Source organism: Piliocolobus tephrosceles, chromosome 7, assembly GCF_002776525.5.
Source record: "Piliocolobus tephrosceles isolate RC106 chromosome 7, ASM277652v3, whole genome shotgun sequence".
NCBI lineage: Eukaryota > Metazoa > Chordata > Mammalia > Primates > Cercopithecidae > Piliocolobus > Piliocolobus tephrosceles.
The window spans coordinates 101,032,813-101,047,254 of record NC_045440.1 but is presented as its reverse complement, the minus strand read 5'-3'; the positions used below and the strand labels follow the sequence as shown (position 1 = coordinate 101,047,254).

Here is a 14,442-nt window from a genome sequence, read left to right as displayed (position 1 = left end):
TTGTTAAGTGGGGGTCGAGGGAAGCAAGTTGAAAAATGGTATTACAGTAGATCCTATTTGTGTGTAATTGTCCAGATTAGTCGGGGTGGGAGCAGGTAATAAGAAACTTACCTTATACATTTATATACTGTTTGAATATTTTAAAATAAGTATGATTGTTTTTATAATCTAAAAAGTAAGTAAATTTACTTTTCAATGTAAAAATATTACTTTCAATTAACAATCTTCCGTGTGGTCTTTAAAATTTTAAGAAAGTTTTAAGAAATTAAATTAACAGTCTTCTGTAGGGTCTTTACAATTTTGAGAAGTTTTAAGAAAGCAAATGATATGTGTTTCAAGTAGAAATCACATTTATTTTTATTGAGTTAATAAAAATTTTCATGGGACAGAAGTGATCTGATTTCTTGATATTTTCTAACTTTTGTGAAATCATCAATGCTTTTCTGGAAATGCTCTTTTCCCAAAACCATATATCTTACAAGCTGGAGAGGACTTTATAAATTGTGTACTGCAAATTCTCATTGTACAGATGAGAAACTGAGTCTCAGAGAAGTTAACTGTCTTGTCCATAAACAGTTTCAGAGCTTAAAAAAATTAAATCCATGTCTGACCTTCATGTTTATGGCTCTTTCTATCAAAACATGGCCTCCTCCAGCTCTAATTTTAGTGAAATAATCTAAAAGCAATTTAGTTTAGCTCTGATTCTAAAACCAGCACACATCCACACCACAATACATAAAGCATTACTGCAGCAAATGAATGCTCTTTGTAAAAAGCTGAAGTAAGAAGTCATTTGGTGACAATATTTTCATTAGTAAATTGAGAGAAAATTAATTTTACTCTGTGATTTTCCCATTTCAACCAATTATTATAGTCTCTTTCTTCTGCTGCTTTTTTAAATTAGGGAGCAGATCAAGAGAACAAAGAAGAATGAATAAATAAAATATCAAAGCCAAACATGTCTATTAATGAAAAAATTGAAATTTGGGACAGCAACAATAGAAAATAAAAGTACATGGGAAAGACCACGGAAGGGCAGTAAGCATCAAAGCAGAGGAAAATTTGACAACTTCAAGGACAGTGAGTAAATAAGTAAAGAAAAGGGGGTTGAGATTTGTTTTATGTTTATTATGGTAGGCACATAGTAAATGGCTGATGGATAAGATAAAGGGAATGATGGTGTCAAAGGCTAACGCAGAAGTTCTGTCTCTAATACACATAAGAACTACCTGAAGTGTTTGTTTAAAATAGAGTGCTTAGTTTTTATCACTAGAAATTCCAATTCACCCACTGGATTAGGGAAGACACAGAAATAAGTACCTTGGGTAATTCTAATGTTCGCACATGAGGAACCCTGGGCTAGAATTGTCGAAGCTCTAAAAAGGGTGAAAGTATGGAACGAGGATGAAGAAACCTAGAGAAAAGATAGGAAAAGGAGCTCTGAATGGAAATCAATAAAGAGAGATAAACTAGAAAGTAAAGATGTAACTAAATTAGAAGAATGGTTTAGAAGTGGCATATGAGTGTGTGTGAAAGGAGACAAGCAAAGATTGGTCAGAGGTAGTAAATCAAGATGAAAAATTACAAAGATGAGCAAATTAAGGCTTTATTTTAGATTTTAAAAATAAAGATTATTACCCTTTTCCTTTATAAAAGTAACATGTGCTCATTGTGGAAGAGTTGAAAAATTTGAAAAGGAGAAGAAAAATGTACCCTTAGTTTGTCACTCATGAAGCTGCTGTTAACATTTTGGTATATTTTCTGCTACTCTTTGTTTCTGCTTAGTTTTTCAAAGATTTTGCTTGTCTTATATAGTTGAGATAATAGTGTCTATGCCTTTTTATATATTTGAAATAATACTGTCTAATACCAACATCTCCTAACACAAGGTGTTTAATGGAAACTTCATTTTAAACATCTGCCTAATATTAACAATAGCCAGTTCTCTCTTCTTTCCTGCTAACAGAACTCAGGTTTGTTCAGGCAGTCAAGGGCTTCAGGCTTAAAGGCTGACTCCATTTCCACTCATAAAAAGTGATTTTTTATTTAGTTTAAGCCAATCATGGTACAATTATATTCCCCTTATCAGTGATTGGCTGAGGAAAGGGCAAGTGACAGACTTCTGACCAAAAAGATAAGGGCAAATCTATAGGTTAGATTTGTGAAAGAGATTCTTAGTTCCTTAAAAGTGATCCAAGGAAGAGATAATCCCTTTTTCTGCCTAAGGAATGTGTGTCAGGAGGGAGCAGTGGAGCTAGTGCTTTGTGCTGTTGCAGCCATTTTGTGGCCATAAAGGAAGTCCAGTGTACACATTAAAGATGGAAGAACAGAAAAGTAGGAAGAATTGATCCTAGTTGATCGTGACACTCCAATTAATTACACATCCCTGGACCCTACTTTGAGACTTCTTGTTATGTGAGAAAATATATCTCCTATTACTTAAGCCCTTTTTAGGTGAGTTTTCCGTTCTGTGCAGTAGAAAACATCCTAATGGATATAGCATGATAATTTACTTAACAATTTTCCTCTTGTGGGCTATAAGGTTACTTACAGTTTTTCACTATCAGTTTTTGCCTGGGATAGTTTCAAGAAAAAAAGTTACATAGCATAGGTAATAAGGTAGCTTGTGTTCGGGGAAAAAAACAACAAGCAATAAAAAAAAAGAAACCAGAATGAACTTGAAATATCTCAGGTCATCAAAGCTGAATCATTCTGAATCTCCACGCCCTTTATTGCTCATTGCTGTCAGCAGAGGTGGTTATCATGACAAGTTACATTATAGAAGAAAAAATTGAGAAATATAGTCTCCATATAACACACTAATAAAGGCAAACACAAACCCCTAAAATACAAAAGTCATTCCTGTTTGCAGTGTGTTATATGGTTTTATCAATTGTTTAAATCTTTCCTTATTATAATAATATTAAAATTACTTTGGTAATAAGAAAGGCAACCCATTATGCTAATATTTTTCTTGTATTAAAATTTGCTGTTGATTCTACACAGTGTTTAGTGCAAATGCATCTATTTTGTCATGTTGACAATCTTCAAGAACTCAAAGTTGGGGTAAAAGTATCTGACTGAACATTATTTAAGGGAAGAGGACCAAATGCATGTGCTAACATCAGCAGATGAACAGACAAAATTCCCAGTAACCACCTCTGGTTTTATCACTAGTGGTAGTTGATCCTATTTATAATTTGAGATTTTAGATTTGTTGACTTTTTAAATATTTTGTTATTCTACAGTCTGATTTTTTAAATGCTTCCTCATGTAAAAAAAGGGTGTGCCTGTGCAAAATAGCAATTGTAATTTCTACAATTATAAAGCACTAGTACCACAATGACCTACATTTCAAGGTTAGTATCAGTAAGAACACCTAACACACATTCATAATTTTATATTAACAATTGATTACAATGTAATTCATTTTTAGAAATTATTTTAAAAACTTTACTGCATAGGCTGCAAAATGAGATTACAGTCACAGCTAGAGAGTAAATATCTAACTTGTGCATGAAGTACTTCAGCACTGTGGTTATGACTCGTGATATTTCCACCTCCTGGCTGGTCTCTTGCCAGGAGCATTGATTCACGAGTTGACTGTGGTAGAGGGTGTAAGGAAAACACAGGCTAATCTAAAACTCAAATAATGACTCTTCTCTGAACCAAAAAAACTAGCAGATCAATTTCCTAAGATACAAGATATTTTCCCTATGATGTCTCATAAATTTGTTCATTTCCTGTATACTTGGATACTCTAAAGAAGAAGAAAACAAAACCCAGAATTTGGAGAGGAACTCACTGTTTAAAAGTTCACCTGGCTGTGCGTGGTGGCTTACCCCTGTAATCTCAGTACTTTGGGAGGCCAAGGCAGGCGGATCACTTGAGATTAGGCATTCGAGACCAGCCTGGCCAACATGGTAAAACCCTGTCTCTACAAAAAATACAAAAATTAGCCAGGCATGGTGGTGGGTGCCTGTAATCCCAGCTACTTGGGAGGCTGAGGCAAGAGAATCATTTAGAACCCAGTGGGTGGAGGTTGCAGTGAGCCAAGATTGTGCCACTGCACTCCAGGCTGGGCAATGAGTGAGACTTTGTCTTAAAAATAAAAATAAAAATAAAAAGTTCACCTAAGATCCTGAAGCATATGTAGAAAAAGTCTACCCTGACAGAAGCTAGATCCTTTCTGAGCCTAGACAAATGCTGGATTTAAGTGTCTAGATTGAGGGGAGCTGTTAAATTAGCCCCATCATAGGTTTTTAAATTATCTGAGTAGCCAAGATTCCAAAAATGTGTTACTGGATATAGAAAGGCAGGAACTGATCAAGAAAATCAGTGGAATTTAGCACAGGGCTTGGCACATGAAAAGCATAAAATAAGCATTTATTAAATTAATGAGTAAATAAATTAATTATGAATAAATTAACCTTAACTTTTAAATTAGTTTGTGTATTAGATGGGGAACTGCTTTCTCCACTTTCTCCTCTCTTCTTCCTCTTTCCCTTCTGATTCCCAATTCTTCAAATAAAATAAATGGAGTAGAACAGTTTTCTGGTTATATCTATATATGTATTCCTGTAATAGGGACTTCAAGGATATGCCTGTAGCTTGATAGCGAACAAGGGTCATTCTTTGATAATTGGACTGAACCCTGTGCAATGGAACTGTGACACTTGTAATCAGTAGGAGTGGGTGGGGCTGTGAGATTGACTATGTAGAAAAAGCCTGCAGGATTAAGGGGGCTTTAGGGACAGTCAATGTTAACTCTGCCCTAATGTATTCAAATCTTCTGTACCAACGTGGGCAGGATCTTGAGAGAGGAGGGGCAGGAGGTCACTGAGTTAATTGTGTACAAACAAAAGAAAGCAAACAGCTGTTTCATTCCTCTAAATAACACAGGCACATGCACTTCATACTCCATCCCTGCCCGTACTCTTCAGGAAGACTTTGGGCTCATCCCATGCTGGGGAATGCATTTGTGTGAGCATTAGGCACACAGGCTGGTGACTGGACACTTTGTTGGAGAGAATTAATTTCTGGTGAGAGATAAACATGACTTCTAGCCTGCTCCCCTGAAAACAGAGGAAGGAATTAGTTAGGAACAATTTTTGAAACCTCTTAGTAAGTTGTATTGAACAAGGTACTGTTGAGAAATTTTGAGTCTAGTCTTCAAGTCTCTATCTACTTTTCTGGAAGATTCTAAGGTAAAAACATAGGGCATGTTGCTTGGAATCACCCTGAAAGTGAAACATGCCATCCCCACACAAATATACAAATTTTTAAAACATCTGATAATGCCTTGTTTAACCTGTTGTTCCATATTAAACAGTTTGTGAGAGCCTACTGGGCCACAGGTTCCTCTGTCATTCCCCCTTTAAGTTAAATCACTTTCCTTCCAGTCTCTGCATAGTACTACTCTTTATCTCCTTCCAAAGCCCTCCACCCAAATCCTACACTATACTTCAGGATTGTCACTATACTAGAGTCATGTTCCCTGGGAACCATTTAGGAAAGGTTGAAATGCCTCAGAAGGTGACTACATGTTCATCATGAGCTCTATACATGGAGTAACCTGCACTTCTGGCATTTTCCCAGGGACAAAGACCAACCAGTGGTGGAAACCTCACTGGTAACCTAACTCAGTTTGCTTTGCAGAAAAATCCTAACCTTCTAGAAGAAAGGATCCCCACCCTTGGAAAGAAATATTTTGTGAACATAGCTAAGTGGTTTCTCCTTTCTCCTCTTCTCTCCCGTCTTCCTGTACTCTTCTGTAGGATTTTAGACTTCCCTCCTGAAGGCAAGATAAAGTTTCTGTCTATAGTGATAAATCATAGTGTTCAAAGTCTAATGGTAAGAGAAGTTGCCCATCATAAATTGTGACAATAGGCCAAGAACTTTTCAAAAATGAAGTGGTAAGAAGCTCCCACCTCTTCTATGCTTCCTGCTTCTTCCCATCCTGTGCTTTCAAGTGGGACAACCATGGAAGTTGCATATTATATTAAGATATTACATTTTCTGAGGGAATAATACACAAGTAATTGAAATAAACAAAAGGGGATAAAACCTCAGGGGCATCAATGTTTTAATATCTTTGCAAAACAAAGAAACAGCCCAATTGTCTAATTCCAAAATGCCACCGTATAAAAAGGGAAGGGCTGAAGTTGCAGAATGAGAATTTTGAGAAATCCTATTTTTTTAAACCTAGGGATAAAGAATGCCCTTCAGTATTGAATTGTATAGAGAAGGCCCACTCATCCAGAATCTAGAGGAAAAACAGAATTTAAATAGCAAGACACCTTTGCAGGAGTGTTGAAACAAACAAGAAAAAGTTTTATTTTGAAAATACAGTCTTTAAAGATAAAATTTGGCTTTCATTTTCCATATCTAGGTGCATCCAACAAGATCCAAAAACAAACAAAACAACAAAACAAAGACCCACAACATTATGTACAGAGCTCTAAAATGAGCTGTGAATATCTACAAAAGACTAGCATATACTCTTTGTGAAGGGATGTAGTGTGTGGCTTTCTACAGTTCTCAGTCCCCCAGAAGAAGAGTTAACTCCCTGGAGCTGCAGGTGCAGTTGCAGCAAGGGAAGAGCTGGGGTCAGTGAAGGGCTAGGGGTGCGACCCCCCGGGTAGGAGACGTGGAGAAGTGTCTGGGGAGGGGAGCAGCGGCGGCACGGGACAGATCCTAGGCTTCTCTAGAAGTCCTGCCGCGGGGTGTGAGTCAGGCTGTGCCGCCGCAGATCACAGTTTCGCCTGAACACTTTGCCGCACTGCTCGCAGCTGTAGGGCTTGATGTCTGTATGGGTGAGAAGGTGAGTTTTCAGATTACTTCTCTGATTAAAGGTTCTTCCACATGTGGGACATTTGTGTGGAGATTCCTGTTCAGATGTGAAGCAAGCAAAGGATTAATCCTTCACACCACCACTGCACCCTTTCCAATAGTTTCTGTCTTATCGGTATCACAAGCGTTAACATAACACTCGCATGACAACAAAAGAAGGGACTTGCAGGAACAAATCTGTGCTCCTAATCCTCCAATCATGAAAACACACGTGCAGGCATACACAGAGGCCTGATTACACTGATAACTTCAGAGGTAGACCCGCGGCCACCTCGGTGGGCTTTGTGATTTCCAGCTCTTCACATTTCATCACCATGTCATAGGCAGGAAAAGGAGGAAGGAAAAACTCTAATCCTCTCTTAAGGAACAACATTCTCCTGGGTAATAAGGCTCCTCTTTGCTGGAAAACTAAACTATTCCTCAATGTCCTGAAAGCTACAAATTATGAGCCCCCTGGGAAAGAGAACGTATGGGATTTCACTATGCCTCCATTATCAAAATTACCTTTATTTCCTCCTAAACACGAAAGCTTTAAATGCAGGGCAGATTGGATGAAAAAAATTCTAAAATTAGGGTTTATGATAATCAAAGTGGCCTGTTTTTTAAGAAAAATTAAAAAATGCTTTATGTTAAATAAGATTAATTTTATGTATTAAAAAAATCAAGAGTGTTGCTTTTCCCCACCTAGAGAACTAATCTAAACAGAGCCTTTTACGAGAAAGAGTCTGCCATTGAACACCTTTTGCAAAGCAATAATGATAAAACGAACCAGCCACTGTTTTTAAACAAGAAAACAAACTTACCTGCATGTGTAAAGTTTTGTGAACTGCTAGAGTTCTAGACTGACAAAATCCTTTCCCACACTCTTGACATTTGAAGGGTTTTTCTTTGGAATGGATATACCTGAAAATTAATATAAGGTTTCATTGAAATAACTTTGCCCCATGATGAAGAGTTGCTTTTAGCAATTACTTAAAAGGAAGTTGTGGAAGAACAAAAGAAACAAGATTTCCATTTATGTTTTCAGATTTTTTTTTCCTGTGTAATTCTGTTTATGGTTAATCTCAACAAACAGCTTCTCTTCAAAATATTCACTGGCCTGCGGGTTTTATCTACACTTGATCGCCCTCTCTGGTGTTTTCTGGAGCTCAAAACCCCGCTGAACGGGCCTTTCTCGGCCTCCATGGTTTTTCTCTGGGATTTAAATTGGCCAAATCAGGATGTAAGGCAAAGCCGAGTTTAGAGGTGCTAATTTTAGTGAATCCCTTAACAGCCTCCGAGGATGGATACAGAAGTCTCATCTCTGGGGAACAGCAGGTAGAGTCCAGAAAAGATACCCCTAAAAAGGTCTCCCCAACTCCTGAGAAGTTTTTACCCAAGGATAACACTTACATTATTGTATGTCTTCAATTGCCTTGCATTAATGGAGAGTTTAAGGTCGTGGAAGGGAGGTGGGAGTTGTTTGTAAATTCGGTGACCGCAAGACCCCCCCACAATACAGCTTAAAAGAAAGGTCCCCATGGCAGGCTCTGGGGTGCACCTGGTGGGGGGGGGGCGAGGGGCGAAACCCAACAGAAGTAGCCCGATTGCAGGCAGGACCGGCACCCCAGGGTCCCTCGGTTCTTCCTGCACCACTCCCCACAGCACTGGGAAGAGACAGGATAACCATCCCAGGACTAAGGCCAACGAATTGTTCCTGTCCAAGGCTGAGGAAAGGCTCTCCCTCATCCCAAACAAGAACATAGCAGGAGCCGCTGGGGGGAAAGAAAGAGTAGATGTTGGGAGTTAGCTGAACCAGGCTGGGGAGCGTGACTGAGGGTGTGTTTTAGATCACAGGGGATTATAATGACACTTGGGATGTCTATCAGGACTCAGTGTGTCCAGAACAAATTCGCTTTCCCTCTCCCGGCCACCCTCCTTGCCCGCCTCACCTGTGATCCCGCAGGTGATCTTGCCTCCGGAAGGCCTTGTGGCAGATGTCACACGTGTACGGCCTCTCGTCCGTGTGGGTCCTCTCATGGATGAGCAAATTGTAGGATTTGGTAAAGTGTCTGCCGCAAAACTTGCAGATAAACTCTTTTTTCGTTTTGGATGGCAACCTTCCTCGAGAGGGCTTTCTGTCCGGAGTCAATTTACTGAGGCCCGAGATGGGGCTACCCAGCCCCGGACTCAGCTTGGTTAGGTCTCCCATCTTAGGTGGATCTTCTTGTGTGGCAGCCACCGCCAAATTGGCAAAGTCAAAACGGGGCCGGTCTTTGTGCAGGGCTGGGAGGACATGGGCAATGGCCCCTTGCTTGGGGTGGAATAGGTGGGTGGTAAAAGGCAGGGCCGGGAAGGGGAAGCGCGCGTCCACGAGGCCCTGCGCCGCTGCCATCTCCGTGATGGTGGAGCGGGTGATCTCGTGCACATTGGGATACCCCAGCGTCCAGTGGTTCATGTGCATGGTCTGTACCGCGCTGAGACCGTACAGGCCCTGCAGGTGGTCCACTGTGGCCGGGAAAGTATTCACGGCCTGCAGGAAGGAGTAATTGGTGAGCTGCAGCGACGGGTGGAGCGGGATGGGCGCTGGCAGGGCCTTGCTCCCCATTTTCCGGGATGCTGGGGGGCTAAGGGGACCACCCCTTTCTTCCAGGAATCAGAGGCAGGAGGGCGTGGGGCTCCGACAAAAACCCAGTGAGACAACAGCACGTAGAGAAAGCCCTAAAATTGGTAGGGAAGAGAGGGAGAGACCATGACTATAATCCAAGGTTGCTCCTTCTGCCCTCTGGCACCCACACAGGTTACCACACTTACCCAAGTCTCCCTCCCCACCCGACTCCAAGACCCCCGAAAGAAGCCGTGAGGGGACCTCCTGGCACCTGCTCAAGTCCGCATGCAGATCAGCCCTGGGCCAGAGCAAGAAATGTTTCACTGGAAAACGGGCGCCCAAAGGAAGGAAGGTCGGATTCAGACTCTGGACAGATACAGGGCGGAAGACTCCTCGGTCCCGGGAAAACGAAAGGCGGACAGCTGGGCAGCACCCAGCCCAACCCAGCCCACCTTCCCCAAGCCCATCAGGCGAAGCTCAGTCAACCGCAACGCCAATGCTGGCAGGCCGGGGCGAGCCTCTGTCGCCGCTGCGCCTCGGAGCTCCCGGGAACGGTGGGTTAACGGATGGGTGGTGGGATCCCACGCGCTGCGTTGCCGCCGTGCCCTGCGGCCGCCTTTCCCTCGCTTACCCGGACCGCAAGCCGGCGTGCAAGAGCAAAGCCGGTACGCTTCATCCTTCGGGGCCAGAGGGCCCTGGGAAGGGCTCGCCTCGCCCCGCACTGACCTCGGAGGTTTTCTTTTTCCTTCTCTGCCCTCAGTCCCATTTATCAGCGGTGACGGGCCACAGGAAAGAAAAGTGACACCTCAGGGGCAGGATTCGGTCTAGAATCGCCCCCTCCTCCTCCAGGGGCTCTCCTCCCAACCCCCCACTAAGATCCCTTCCAGATGGTTCAGGCTCCCAGGGGGTGGGGTGGGGGCAGAGAACGTCCCTGAGGCTGGAGGAACCCCTTTTCCCAGACTGAGTGCCAAGCTCTCGGGAGGCCTGAGCTGCTTCCCAGTCTGGCACCGAGAAGCGATCCCTACATCCCTCCACCCGGTAGGCCCCAGGAGACCAGAGAGGAGAGAGAAAACAGGGGAGAGGAGAGAGGAGAGCGCTCCGGGGAGGGAGAGGAAAGGAGCTGCAGCAGAGCCGCAGTAGGCCAAGCACAGGGTGGCCCTGCTGGCCTGCAGGAACCTTGTCCGCTGGCCTAGAGGTGAGTGCGGCTGTGCTCCCGCCACCAGGACGCCCGGCCCGGGCCTAAGCAGGGCACTTCCCCTCTCCTCGTGCTCCCAATGGCAACACAGGTCTGATTTCAGACCCAGGTTCCCGGTAGCATCTCACCTACATTCACGGCGGGCCCACATTCTCCCACTGCCGGCCCCTTTTTAGAAAGGAGTTCTGCCAGCTCAGGGGACCAGGGCCTTCCCTCTGCCAGCCCCCCAGGTGTAGGAGTCAGAGCTAAGCACCAGTTTGCGCCACCAACCGCCAAGCCTGGCATTTGAACCCAGTGAGAAGGCAGGAGAGATTCCAGCCTTCCCTTCCCACCCAACCCCTTCCTGCGCCTAAGTTGTCCTCTCCAGTGTGTTGTGAAGTATCGCCTGTGGTTCCATCTGTGAGCAGACTTAGGGGGCTACGCTAATGACAGTGCGCTCTGGCAAGGCAGGATCTGGCTGCCTCTGCGGGGCCCACACCTTCTTCTGTTTGGAAGGGCTCCGGGACAGAGATTTATTAACGAATCCCTTCTGCTTGGTGGTATGCGGTCTGGGAGTTCAGGCTAGGAGTTAATGAGAAGTGTGTAACAGTCAGAGGGTCTCAGTCAGACCATTCAACCGCAACTGCAAACCCCCATTAGTAATCAACTTTCCCACCACAAATCACAAGTACTTTTGCTCAGCGGCAACTCTCTTAGGGAGGCAGGAAAAAAAGGATTCTACTAACATTCCTGGTAATCTATCTGATTATTTCCCTTTCAATTAAAAATAATAAATTACACCCTTATTTCCCTTTGTATAATGAGGATTTTCCAGAGATTCAAAATATTATTTTTCCCTTCGTGTTGAAAAGCAACCTCTGTCCCGTAGAGAGGAAACCGAAATTATTATTTGGGTGTATTCCCAGACTAGATTTCTTAGAAATAAATACAGGAGGCAAAGCACAACTCCCACCACAGGGTGTATGTGTTGAAGGGGGGAGCGGGTGTTGGGGGGGAGTGGTGTCAGCTAAAGTACTGTTGTGACCTGTGATTTCTATTCCAAAGGCACAGCAAACTCTGCCATAAAGGTTACACTGCCACAAAGTTGAGTGCCACCTTCTTTCCCTTTTCTCTGAATGGTTTATAACACAGAAATTAACGACTAGTATATTTCAAGTTCATGTTAGCAAAAAGAAGTGCTATTTCATAGTACCTGTTTGTTTTAATTTGCAGAGCATATAGTTTCTTCATAGGGGAAGAGCAAACCATTGCTCCTTTTGAAACCCTTTTACAAACAGAACTACCTTAAATATCCACCAATGGCTCTTGCCACAACTAATTAGGAAGGTTAAATTTCCATACTCCCATTGAGTTGCTGGAAATGTATGTCAAAAGAAGTATCTTAAGTGAATGCAGAGATCCTAAAGTACTTTCGTTTTGTCTAGAGCTGAGCCTTGTAGTTCCCACACTCCCTTTCAGGAAATAACAGCGATCTTCTTCTGCTGTCATTTCTCCACAGTCCTGTTTCAGACCACTGGTTACTTTTAATTTTGCAAGGAAATAAACTTAAACCAATGAAAAGGCATAAATATGTTGGTGGAGCTGAAGCTATTTTTCTTTCATCAGTCTTCTTCACAGGAATTTCCAGGCATGTGGAGAAATTTTGCAAAATTTAGTTGACTGGCTGTCAACAAGGGACATGTGTACACACTTAGTTCAGTGAAGCTTTCAAAACATTGGAGAAAAAAGTTAAGAAGTAACTTGATAGGGAGTTTTGCTCTTTGGTAATGGTATTATTACACTGAATTATCTAAAAATAATATACAGTCAGGGTTCATCTGCTAAAACCTGTGCATTGGTATCTGAGAGAAATGACTGATGGTTGGATAGATAAGCTCACTGAATTTCAGCCCAAACCGCAGTAGAATTTTATATAAATTAGAGAGCTATAGACTAAGTAGATCAAAGATCATTAAAAAGAAAAAAAAAATTGTTTAAGGACAGATTGTTAGGGCCAGGCTGTATCAGGTGAATAGAGGAACGGCTGCGAATTTCCTGCCCCTTCAGAGCGCCTCTGCCTTCCCAAGGAGTTAATTAAATTAAGATGCCTTCCGCATAATCTAGGTTCTGTTTCTCTCTGCTCCCCTTGCTCCCCCTGCGTGAGTAGTTTTCTTGTTCTGCTCAGGACTGCAGTTTGTTTAGCAGAGAAAGTGGCTATCTGCGCCCTTTCGCTTTGGGAAACGCCAGCCCCCTTTTGTTCTCTGCTAACAGGTAGGAAGACAGATCGGGGCTCCCTCCACAAACACCTTTTCCTCGCTCCTTCTTTGTACAACTGCAACTCCTTTCTCACTTGCCATTTCTCGGGAATCCGAGCGTTTAAGCCCCCGGGGAGTTTGCTTTTGGCCCCCCCTCAGTCAGGACTGGAAGGTGGGAGGAAAATTTAAAAGCCAGCACAAGGTTGACAAATTACCGAGAACTGAACTATTTCCCTCTTGAAATGCGCCTTCAGCGTCTCTGGCTGGGCAGGCACCGGGTGTCCGGGCCCGTCCACGCTGCGCTGCCGCGGCTGCCCCGGGACGAGTCGACCCGGGCTTGCTAGGACAGGGGCAGAAACACCATGGGGTTGTGGGGTTTGATCTCAGTGTACGTCGATCGGCTTTTATAAGAAGTCTTGCCGACCGCTTAAATATCCCAAAACAAAACTAAGAAACCGTACGTAGAAGTGTGTGTGGCTGGGTGTTAGCTGGGAGTCGCGTGCCAGGGACCCAAGGAAGTGAGAAATACAGTGCCCTGGGATTGCATCCCCATGATCTATTTTCACATCTAAACTGGGGCACACCAGACCGAGAATCTGAACGCCTCTTGCACCCCCAAACCCTTCCTTCCAAAGGGCGGCTACAGCCACTTCCCAGGGCGGACACTCACCTCCCGCAGAAAGGTCTGCCTGCTCAGCAGCGCTCAAACCCGGTCCAGGCAGCGAGGCGCACAGCTTGGAAAGGTCATTGAGTCCACTCCTGGCAAACTTTTTTTTCCGAGCGGAGTCGCAGGAGTCGCGGACATGATCTGGAGGACGCGAGCAGCGAAAGCAAGAGGAGATCCACGTCTTCGTCAGAGTCTGTGGACGCGGACTGTGTAAAGACCCGGGGTGCTTGGGGCAGGCGTTCAGCGCTCGCCCAGAACCTCGCTCTTCCGCGAACCTCTCGCTGCCGACTCCAGCTGAGGTCGGAGCCCACAGCTTTGCAGGGCGATCACCCTCCAGCAGCAAGCACGCCGAGCTCCGTCCCCGCCCGCGTCCCTCCCCAGGCTGCCCCAGGCCGGGAGTCGTGGGCTTTAGTAGCGGCCCCGCCTCCCCTTCGGGCGGGCGTCCCGCCGCCGAGCGGGGCCCTCAGCGCCCTGGCTCCGCCTTCGCGCCCGGCGTCTGCTAATGGTCCACTCTGTTTACTTGTGTTTGGATAGCAACTAAGCCTTAAAGGCACAGGTTTGCTCGAGGTTTCCCTCGAGCAGCCGTAGGTGACTCAGTTCAAAATTCACATACAAACACAATGCCCACCCCCTTTCTTCTCATTGCCACTTTTCCTTATAATATTAGAAACTCAACAACTGCTTCTCTGCCTCTCAAAGACCCTGCAGAGAATCCCAAAGGGCATTTAGTAATTTTATTTGGTGCGCTCGCCGGCTTAATTTGCACATCTTAACACGTTCAATACAACTACCTTCACCCTAGAGTAAAATAAATCAGTTCTAGACTGTATTCTCCAGCATAAATCACTCTTTCCCCAATTTTGAACAGCTTTCTACATACTTTTGGTCAATTATGACTACATGTGTA

The 14,442-nt window shown here is 44.1% G+C and overlaps 1 protein-coding gene across 2 annotated transcripts; it reads right to left on the bottom strand.

Moving 5' to 3' along the window:
- Window positions 1–6,444: 6,444 nt before the first annotated feature.
- LOC113224941 (protein odd-skipped-related 2) lies at window positions 6,445–13,919 on the bottom strand. Of its 2 annotated transcripts, none has more exons than XM_026454931.1 (4): window positions 13,539–13,919; window positions 8,784–9,552; window positions 7,656–7,755; window positions 6,445–6,889 (listed from the first exon to the last, which is right to left on the bottom strand). In XM_026454931.1, exons 2-4 carry the CDS (start codon window positions 9,437–9,439, stop codon window positions 6,707–6,709), a joined length of 939 nt encoding a protein of 312 aa, XP_026310716.1. In that variant the 5' UTR covers window positions 9,440–9,552; window positions 13,539–13,919; the 3' UTR covers window positions 6,445–6,706. The 2 variants fall into 2 exon arrangements, with proteins under 2 accessions (XP_026310716.1, XP_026310717.1); XM_026454932.1 differs by having other exon boundaries at window positions 6,445–6,807.
- Window positions 13,920–14,442: the final 523 nt, after the last annotated feature.